This window comes from Helianthus annuus, chromosome 15 (genome assembly GCF_002127325.2).
Source record: "Helianthus annuus cultivar XRQ/B chromosome 15, HanXRQr2.0-SUNRISE, whole genome shotgun sequence".
Classification (NCBI taxonomy): domain Eukaryota; kingdom Viridiplantae; phylum Streptophyta; class Magnoliopsida; order Asterales; family Asteraceae; genus Helianthus; species Helianthus annuus.
In genome coordinates, this window is record NC_035447.2 from 27238778 (window position 1) to 27250291 (window position 11514).

General features: G+C 37.2%; 1 protein-coding gene across 1 annotated transcript; it reads right to left on the reverse strand.

Moving 5' to 3' along the window:
• Positions 1-5659: 5659 nt before the first annotated feature.
• LOC110913476 (cell wall protein DAN4-like) lies at positions 5660-7096 on the reverse strand. The gene is made up of 3 exons (XM_022158302.1): positions 6937-7096; positions 6278-6750; positions 5660-5917 (listed from the first exon to the last, which is right to left on the reverse strand). The coding sequence occupies exons 1-3, from the start codon at positions 7094-7096 to the stop codon at positions 5660-5662; spliced, it is 891 nt and encodes a 296-aa protein (XP_022013994.1).
• Positions 7097-11514: the final 4418 nt, after the last annotated feature.

Below are 11514 nucleotides of genomic sequence, written 5' to 3' on the forward strand. Positions count from 1 at the left end.
AAACCCAAACCTTCACATATACGTATACCAGTGATCTACAATCATTAGATTACAACACGTGTATACACTTTCATATATCTAAGTACATTCATACGTATCCCATTCATATGTACGTACATACAAGTTCACACTACTTACACACGCTACAGTTCCATATCTACATACATACATACATACATACAAGTCACATTCACTTATTGTAAGTTGAGCCTTATCTACAAATATATCAACACAAATTAATGCAATTACAAACAAACATAACCGACTAACTTCCAACAAACATGATGAACATTCCATTAACATAATGAACATTCAGCAACATAATGAACATTCTATTAACACACTGACATTCAACAACATAATGAACATTCCATTAACACGATGAACATTCAGCAACATAATGAACATTCCATTAACACGATGAACATTCAGCAACATAATGAACATTCCATTAACACGATGAACATTCAGCAACATAATGAACATTCCATTAACACGATGATACTATCATCTTGGTTTACATTAAGGATAGATGAAGTTCGTATGAACTTACCTTGGTACTTACCCTTACCCGTAAATTCTTACATGGTTCCCTATATGCAACATACCAAACTTCATTTATAAATAAGAAGTGATTCCGGAAATCACTTACCTTAAGTGTCCGTATTCGCATCTGTTTCCTCGCCTCCTTTTGACCCGTTAGCCTTCCATGCTTCCATCCATCTTGACATGATCCCTATACTTTCATGTCATCGCATTCACATTCTCGTTAGCATACATGATTGTACATATTAACCATCATATCAACTTCATGTTTCACATTTGACTTTCATTAGTCAATTCTAACAAGCATAAGACATATTTCCACAAGTCAATCTTCTCAAACTCATATAATTCATCACGTCATCACATATAACACATATGGATATAACACACATCATATGACTTTCTATAACATTACAATTGTGACAAAAAGTCTAACATTGCTACTTATGCACAGTTGACTTTCAGAAAGTCAACGATTTATCATATGAACTTTCGACTTAAACTCATACATCCATGTCATTATAGTAGACTATACTAATTACATTATATACATTTCATACTCACGATGCAATAAGCATACAACCACATGATCATCTAGTTATATGCACACACCAAACATATTCAATTTCGTTCATTCTAGTAACATAATTCTACAACTAACACCATGACCTATGCTTAACAACCCAACATCATTCTAACTTCATCCTGTTCTAATGATCTCATATGCTTCACATTTAGTGTACTTTTACTTATCAATTTTGATTAAGAAATTATTCAAACATGTAGTAAACATCATACCACTCCAACATAGAGTACAATATTCTAATGCATACTTTTACCAAATAACATGGCCAACCAAATCCTACATGAATTCCATCTAAAAATAGATTTCTCATGTTTATTTATCATCAAATACATCATATCCCCATATTATACGATTTCATCCATTACTTGCATACTATTTCATATATTAATCTCACCTAGGCATTTCATCAAACACTTGGTGTGCATACCATAATTTATGCATAATGTACACGTGTTTTATGCATAACCTACTAGTAAACTTCACTACTCATTCAATCGACTAATTCACATAATTCATTCATCCTACAACATATTAGTCTATCAATATTTTAGTACATAATCATTCATTCATTAGAATTACTCAACTTATTCAACTACAAGATCATCATGCAACTTGAACAAGTGGGTTTCTTCTCAAATCTCCAATACATTCAGATTCAAGCATAAGACATCTTCTATATGGTGATTCTAACTTATATACAAGTTCAATTTCATAAGATTTCACGGATTGACTAAAACCCACTTCATCAACTATCATTAAAACACATAATTTGACTTACCTTATGTTCAATGTACATAGATTAAAGAGGAACTAGGTTCATGCGTTCGATTCTTGCTCCATAACACCTTCAATTGCTGGATTTCTTGTGCTAGGTTGAAAGAGAAGGGTTTCTCCCTTTCCTGCCCTTCTCGTGACACATGCCCACACCACATTCACTAAGTTTTAATTCCTCATGTATTTATTTATCAAATTTACATATTACATATTCAGACCTTAAGGTTATCTTTGTTGTCATGTTTGCATAAATGTTTCATTCTTTATAAACTTATAACATATTTATTAGACTTAACTAATTACATTAACTCTTAAACACCAAAATAATCTATTATAAATTTTAGGGTGTTACAATTATGTCTTATTTATATGATTTTGTTATCTAATAATAAAATCACTTTCATAATTATTATCTAGTAATAATTAACTCTTGTTTCTATCGAATAACAAACGCTTTGACTTTAGCCCCCCCCCACTGAGGGCATTCGTTGATCTACCTTAGCACAGATGGAGATCCTTAGGGATACTGATGGGGGTCCTAGATTAATAGAGGTTAGGCTACCGTCCTAGATTGATAGAGGTTAGGCCTCCTGGGCCTATAGGTTATGGTCCAGTGCATGCACCATGCCGTAGAGGAAGGGGACCTAGGGGTGGGTTTGAAGGTGTTCATCTTGTCGGTGCTGCTCATGTTGCCCAGAAGGGTGTTGTGGGTCATGCAGGTGATGCTAAAGTTGGTCATGCTGGATGTGGTGATGTTGCATGTGGTCTTATGGGTTTCATGTAAAGGATGGAGACATCCATGGGCTACGTTATAGACTCAGTTCAGAAGATTGCTGAGAGGACATGGACATATCTTGCAACCATGCCTTAGATTTACCCACCACCACCGCCGCCTCAGTAGTTTATTTGTAGTTGTATGTTGTTTCACCCAGATAACTTTTTATCTCATGTTTATGTGGTTATTCCAAACACTTTATTACTCAATTTTGTATGTATTTATTTAATGCCCGGTCTGTTGGGTCAGATACACTATATATGTATGTATGTATGTATGTATGTTATGGTTGCTACACCACATTATCCTATTTATCATATCCTATACATGTATGTATGGAATTTTGCTTGGTATATCTTGTAACTGGTATTTATTATTTGAAGATTCTTATTATGTAGTACCAATATCTTCTATAGAATGCAAAAATGTCCATACAGGAAGCACTACATGTGGGAGTTGCTATTGTTGATTATCTTTTGCTACATGGTGCTCAGTCCAGGGAAGTTTCACAATTCCTGTTTCTTATTTATTTCAGTTTGAATATTGGCGACAATGTCCATCTTAAGTGTGGGGATAGGAGAATTGTGACATGCTTTAAAATTTTACAAACTATAAACTTCCATATGTTTTTAGAAAAATCATTCAATTGTAAATCATAATTCATAATTAGTAAAATGTTCAAAGCATGCGACGTTCTACCCCTTTATATAAAATTTCGAATTCGATCGTAAGTTTTAGGATAGAGTTTTTATAAAAAAGTCAGTTTTTAAAAAAAATGTAAAAGAAGACTCGATTAGTTAAGTATTAGATAGTAATTGAAAGTTGTGTTAATTGTCTTGGTTATTTAAATCAATTGTATTGCTTAGGGACAAGCAATGCTTAAGTGTGCTGATATTTGATTTAGTCGTAGGATACGTAATAGTCGAGTGTTAAAATACTCGTTTAAAGGGCAGTTGTGGCAAATCTAGTAAGAATAGATAGTAATTGATTTTTTGTTGAGATTTCCAGGTAAATACTGAAAGTAAAGTAATTTGGAAGTGAAAGGGTGTAAACGAAGCAGTGGGCAAAAGACTGAGGCAGAAGAGGAGGATCGCATCAAGTACGACCCGTTGGTTACGAATCATAACCATCGCCATTGTTTGCAAACCATTTTTTGATATAGGTTTTTCGGCGATAAAGATAAAGAGAGAGGGAGAGAAGGGGTGGAGAGATTAAGGTGGCCGACGGTTTCCAACCACATTTATCTGGAAAACCATAAATCTAGCATCAGCATTACACAGTTTCCGGTCACCATCTTTCACGGATCTAGGGTTTTTCAATGATCTAACTGGCATGAACCCTTTATCTTAACGCTGTAAACCTGTCGCTCGTCTGAACTTAGATATAGAGGTAAGGGATAGATCAAGAGATATAGAGAAATATAGAACCTTGATTTGGTTATGGTTGACAGTGGTGATAAAGAAGCCTGTAATTCTTATGGTGGCGGCGACGACATTTTTAACAGTAATGGTGAAGAAGCTGGTTAAACTTAAAGAAGCCATCGTGGTGGCGAAGACAGATGAAGAATTCTGTGTTGTTTACGGTAACAATTGGTTTTGCATTTTCTATTGTGGAGGATGCTGGAAAAAATGGTGTCTTTGTTGTGAGCATTTGCTATGGGCTGAAGTTGATTGTGCAGAAATTGGGTGGAAAGTTGCGATTGGAGAGGAAAAAGTGTATGATAGGATGGTAATTGTCGTTGTTAAAGTTTCTGGTGGATTGTTTAGGGGTAAAAGTGAGGGTTATAAACAGTTTGTTTGGATGAGTCATGGGGATGAGGTTGTTAGTGTGCATAGGGGATTTAAGGTAGTTGCTAGGACTGGTCGGGGGCAATTCTCCTAAAAATGGTGTCCGGTGGTGAGGTGGTTGAAGTTAGAGACACGGAGAGTTAAGAGAGAAAGAAAGGGTGGAATATATTTCAGAAAACATATATGTAGTTTCTAAATTTGATTTTTGTTTTATTTAATAAAGAATATTTAAATAAACAGGTAAAAAGACTAAAATACTCTTATGTTATTAAATTTAATTTAAAACTTGCCGCCAGAATTTTTTTGAAACATAAAGTATAACTAGGTGTAGGACCCGTGTAACCACACGGGTAGGTTTAGTAATGATCGAAATCAAATACTAAAAAACAGATTATAATATATCATTTAAATTTTGGTAGCCATGTGTAATGGAGTGACATGTGCACTATTTAACTTTTCCATACCCCATAACTAAATGATAAAATTTTACAAAAAGCAAAAAAAGAAGAATTGATCAACCTATTCCAGTTATCGTCATGATAACATAATGTACCTGGCCATCAGTGTCATCAACCTTGAAAACCAACTAATATTTTTTTGTGAGTTTAACATGTAATTCAACCTCAAAAAGAAAAAAAAAACTATATAGTAAAAAAGTAGAATTGGCTAAACAGAATCTGTACCTTCCTCATTCCTGCACAGTTGAAGATCAAGGAGAATCACATCACCATCAGATCTGATCTGTGCCTGCAGATTGATTCACTTCAATCGTTTCTATCAACATTCTCTTGATACCTTCTTTTACAAGTTCATCACCAGCCATAAGTTCCTTCAAGGTTTCAGTATCCATCTGCTTTTGTCTTTTTCTTTGATAAATAGCAGCACCTGCTGGATCAGGGCATCTCTTGATTTGTAACTTTGGTGGTCTTTTTGAACCTTCAGTTTTAGGATAGTCAGGTTTTTGTGGAACATTTGGATCTTTCTTCCTTACTTCCTCCAACATTTTGTAAGTGGCCCTGACCCTATCTTCTCTCCACTTTGACACTGAACTCTTTGACCCATAGTCAGCTGCTATCAGCTCCTCTTTCATTCTCTTTAACTCTAAAGCCTTGTCAGGTACATTCTTTTTGAATTTTTTCCAGTCAGGAGGAGTGTGTTTAACCTTATTTTTAAGCATCTCGTGGATCCTGGCTACTTCACTTTCAAGCTCAGGAATGGTCCAATCTTTGTACATTGCTTCTCTCCTTTATACTTCTTGTGAGCCATGATATTCTCAACATAGTCTTTTCTCAGAGATTCATCTACTCTTTCTGATAATTTTTGACAAACATTCTTTGCAAATTGTTCCAGGGAACTGACTTGAGTAAGCAAAAATTGGTAGTGCCTTTGATATTCTTTGTCAGTCTTCCCTGTTGATTCTCTTTTAGCAATATCCTCTGCTTGTTTGGCCTTTAATTTTAAATATTCATCAATATTATTAGGCCTAGGATATCCTTCAATAGATGGAAAACTCCTTTTTGCAGGATCATCCTCATAGTAGAAGGATTTAATCTCTTCTCTGACAGCAATAAGTTCTAGAGGAAATTAAACACCTGCAGGAGCAATATCAGTGATAGGCTTTTGTATCTGTATTGAAGAGAGATGTATAGGGTTTGGTAAAGTGACAAGTGGTAGAGGTTGTGAAGATGTTGGTGAAGGTGAAGTCTCATCATCAATCAAAATTAACTTTCTCCTTTTTGGTTGAGGAGAGACTAATGATGTTTTGGGTGGATCAGTGGTTGTGTTTGAAATGAGAAGTGTTTTACTAACAGTTGTTGAAACAACAGGTGTTTCAACCACTGTTGTTATTACAACTCCTGATGTGTCAGTAGAAGTCTTCTGCAGAGTGGCAGGTGGTGATTTGATGGTTGGTGATGTGGTTGTAGTGGTGGTGGATGATTTAGTCAAATCAGGTGTTTGAGTGGTGTGTGTTGAAGTAGCAGTTGTTGTGATTGAGGTGGTGGTTGTTGGTTTAACAACTGCTGAAACCACTGAGGTACCAACAGTTGTTGATACAACAGGAGTTACAACAGCTGTTTTGGTGGAAGATTGAGGTGTCATTACAACTACTGATGTGTCAGTAGAAGTCTTCTGCACAGTGGCAGGTGATGATTTGATGGTTGATGATGTGGTTGAAGTGGTGGTGGATGATTTAGTGAGATCAGGTGTTTGAGTGGTGTATGTTGAAGTAGCAGTTGTTGTCATTGAGGTGGTGGTTGTTGGTTTAACAACTGATGAAACCACTGAGGTATCAACAGTTGTTGATACAACAGTTGTTTGGGTGGAAGATTGATGTTGAGGGCTTTTAGATGGTGGTTTTGGAGTATGCTTTGTGAGTATGGATGGTGTGGATTTGGGTTCCCTCACTTTTCTAGTGGGATTTTTTCTTTTTGGGTCAGGATTTTTAACATCCTTTGGCTCAGAACAACCCTGTGCATCCAGCTCCATGTAAGCTCTCTTCGCCTCATTCCACCTTGATTTATCCGTTGCCTCTCTATCCCTTTTTACACTTGCTTTTGCTTCAGCGAGTGCATTTGTGGTAATATCAATCTTTTTGCTCCCATCTGGCAAGGGAATGTCTTTAGTCATACAATCTTTTGTGGCTCAATGTAGAGACCATCTTCAATCCCTTTCTTCTTCCACAGGTTGATCTTCTCCCCTATTTTGGCATTATCTGGTGGTGGATTATCAAGGAAGAGAACAGTGGGAGGTGCTTTGCCAGTGGTGTTCAAGATATGGCCCTTTATGGCTTTGATGTCAGCTTGGGTGTCTTTAAATCTGGACTCCATCATGTTCCTCAGCTTTTGGACATCTATGTCAAGCTGCTGATCAGTCAACTGTCTTTGTTGTTGGAGCAGGGGTTGAAATAAGTTCCATAACTCATTTACAGCAAGTGCAGGTTGTGCAGGTGCTTAAGCTGGAACAACAGTGGGTGGTGCCTTTTGAATTTCCAACAGCTGTTGCATCATATTTTTTAGTTCAGCAATAGATGTGTCAAGTGTGTCAATTTTGTCCATCAGTTTTTGGTATTTTAAACCATCACCCAACTTAGTGGGATCATCTGATTTCCCACCAACAGTGGTTGTATCAGCAGCATACTTAGGGAATATGTCACAAAAAGTCATCTACTGATGCCCCTTTTTCTTGGTACCGGGGACTTCTTTCTTCATTTGTGGACACCTTGAACAACTCACCAGTTGTTAAAGTAAACACACCAGTGGTTGCCTTGGTTGTCTCTGAAGAAATTGCCTTCAAGGGAGTCTTATTTATGGAACAACTGACCCAATGTAGACCAATGGGTCCAACATTAGTAGTTGCTGCTCCACTTGAACTACTGACAGGAATTACTGGTAATTCCTGCAGTGTAACCTCCTCAGTTGTTGCCGGGCTAGCAGAGGTATGAACATCAGACCCAGTCACTTGTGGGAGTATACTCTCAGTGATAGGTGATTGAGAGGAACTGGTTTGTGTCTGAGCTATAGCAACTGCATGCAACAAAGGTAACATTGATTGTGGTAATGTGACGGGTGAAGGAATAGGTGTAGAAAGGGACATGTCCTTCGGATCAGGACGGAGGAAGATGGAGCCGATTGGATCCAGAACTTCATAATCTTGGGTCCCTGTGTTTACAACCGAATCCTTTTGTGAGGATGTCGGAGGAGTTTGAGGCAATGGTGGAGATCTTTCTTCCATCTGATGTGAGGAAGTAGCAGCAGTGGTTATTGGTGAGTTTTGTTTTGTCACTGGCAATTGCTCTGGGATCTCATCTTCAAGATTTGTCGTTTTACTGGGTTTGGGTGGCTTTTTGGATGATTTCTTTTTGGTCTTTTTGGTAATGGCAGGTGTGGGTTTCATTGCAGTGGTTGTGCTACTATAATCACCTGGAGCAGTGGGCTCAGCAGCAGATACCTGAGGAGCAGTGGTAGCTGCTAAATTCTGCTCAGGCACCTCTGCTTGTGTTTTGCAAGGTGCTGACATTCTAGTGAAAGTTGCAGCTGTTAAACTTTTAATTTGAAAAGATTCACCTTGTTGGTGTACATGAACATCATCCTTTGCAAATTTCTTTGTAAAGTAATAACTTAAAAAACCTTGGAAATAATAGAAAAGATTTTGTTAAAACATTTTTGGCCAAATCATCAAAGATTTTCTGGGAATAATTAAAATCTTCATTTTGTAAAATAGCAAACCCTAGGGATTGAATCTTTAATAGTATCTCATTGAAGGCAGCTGTTTTATTTGAAACACACATTAACATGGTATGAAATAAAAATCTTGTTGCAGGAAGGAAATAACCTTTTTCTAACGTATCCCTCTTTATTTGTTCAGCATACCCCCTTTCAAGGAAATCAGTTTTTAACTCATTTTTGGAAAAAGAAGTTTTACCTTGCTGATCATTGAGTTCAAAGACTTCCGAGATGGAGTGTGGTGTGATTTTGACTGGTTTACCCATTAAGGAGGAATTAATGGCTATGATGTCTTCTCCTTGTTTGTCAAGAGTGGCATTTTCCCAAAATTCTCTCTGGGTTTTCTGGTAAATCGAAGCATCTGTTGTTAACAAAGTTTTGTACTTTGATGCAGTCATGGTATCAATGATGGAATCGAAAACATCGGTGCTGCCTGGTTTTGTAAGAATACCCAGATAATTGTGAGTGGATTTGTATGGGATTTCGATGGGTGTAGTAGCCTTTTGAGAGGCCTTTTTAGATGATTTCGAAGTGGATGTTGCAGATGGCTTTGATTTCGTCATTTTGATAAAGAAAATCGAAGAATGAATTTGAGATAAGAAGATGGAAACTGCTTTGAGAACAGTTTTTTGGTGAATTCGAATCGACAGTAAAATCCCTGTTTGGGGTTTTTGATCAGGGTTTTATAGGGAAAAAAGGTAATTGCTGACGTGGCAACGGTTACAAAGATCTGACGGATAAGAACTGACCATATGACAACCTCTGATGAAATGAAGGATAATGGAAGACAGTTGTTGTTAAGGAAACCACTGCTGGATGAATATCAGAGGATTACAAATGAAAATGAGGACAGTGGGTAAATTTAACTATCAGTGGATAGCTGTGTCAGTGGTTTAAAGCACTGAAGTTTGGTAACAGTGGAAAACAATGAAAATGATGGAACAGAGGTTGACTTTCAACAGTGGATAGCTACAAACCAACAGATGTTTGAACCAATCAGTGGTTACGACAGACTTAGATTTTCTCAATATGCAGCAACAACATAGTGTTCTTCAAAACAGTGGTTGTGGAAACATCTGCTGTTTGTCCTTAGTTTGATGAGTATAAATCTTGACAACTATACTCCAACATATACAATGTTTTTGAGGGTCCACTTTTTGCCCAAAAGATTCTCATCCTTTGGGCAGTGTGCAAGTTTTCAAACTTGTTTTCCCTGAACTGTTGAAGCTCCTCTTATATGACACTACCCAACTTTCTGTCTTTTAGTGGATTTGAAGATTAATTTGATCAGCAACTGTTGGTATATCAGTGGATGAGCTTTAACATCTGTTTTGTACATCTGCTGTAAAGATGTCGTCATGATTGTGTTTTTTTGTAATAGATGAATTGATTGTTAAATTGATTGTGTTTTTTGTAATAGATGAACAATAAATGAATATGATTCAATGATTTATGCAGCGGAAATGAACACAAACTTTATAAACACAATCAAGGACGAAAATAGACAAACCAAACCACTGAGGCATCTCAGCTGACGTCACCATGAAAGCGACGTCTAACAACCTAACAACCTGTAAACACTGTTCTTATACAAACCCTGCTAATCCTAACCACTGATTCTATACAATACAAGTAAAACACTGAACTACTGCTTTCTTCTTTCAACAATGCTTTCCTCAAAGTTGATCAGTCTTTGAGTGGACAGTGGATGGAAGGTATCAGATGTTATAAGTACTTTCAAGGGGACGGCAGCTGTTTACTTTTTTCTTGGTCAATCACAGTGACAGAGGTATCTTTTTTTTTTTTTGAACGGCAAATTTGGATCACTGACGGACCACTGGAGTATCATCGTGCCACCAGAGGAACCACCCGATCATATCCATCTCCACTAGGCATAATGCCACACCAATTCAGGAGGAAACCCAATAAACATGGGAAAACCCCCTTTGTGGGAATCGAACCCAGGACCTATCGGTCCCAAAGCCTTATCCCACCACCAAGATGCCACTAGGCTAGAAAGCCATGGGCAGTGACAGAGGTATCTGTAGAGGTGATTAGTGATTCAGAAGTTTTGATTTGCTGCTTTGGCTTTTTGTTGTCAGGCTTATTTGGAGTGTCAGAAATTGTCATCCTCCTTTTCTTAAGCCTTTCATAAGCCTCATCTGTTTGCTGCTTAGTCCATTTTGCTATGGCATTGGCAGTATCCACCTTTGCACCACCAGCTCCTGCTTCTTTCTTTTGTACTCAGATGTAAGCTCAGCTATGAGCTTTTTGTATTTGTTCCAGTTTAGAGCTGTCCTCTTCTTGCTTGGATCATCCTTAATTCTTTCAATTCTGTTTGCCTCATGCTTTAATGCAACTATTGGCCATTCTTCGAATTTTTTTTCTTCAGCTGGATAGAATTTTTCTTTCATGATGTATGCAACATATTCTTTTCGAATTTCTTTTCGTAGATCTGCTTCAGGTGGTAAGTTTGACATTTCTTTGCTCATATCTCGTGCATAGTCTTCCATCTGTTTGACTTTGGTGAGGAAGAATTCCATTCTTTCAGAAATGGCTTCATCACCTTGATCTTTGCATTCAAGTTTAGCTCTTATCTTAGCCTGCCTTGCTTTGAGCTCGAGATATTCATCCATATTTTCTGGGACTAAGAAGCCTATGAGAGAAGGAAATCTTCTTTTCGAAGGGTCATCCACAGTGTAGAATTGTCTCATCTCATTTTTTATAGTTTCAAGTTCCAGTGGATATTTTGCAGCATTAGGATCATATTTGTCATCAGTTGCCTGAGTTGTTTTTCTTTTTCTGGTGTAACTTATTTCCAGT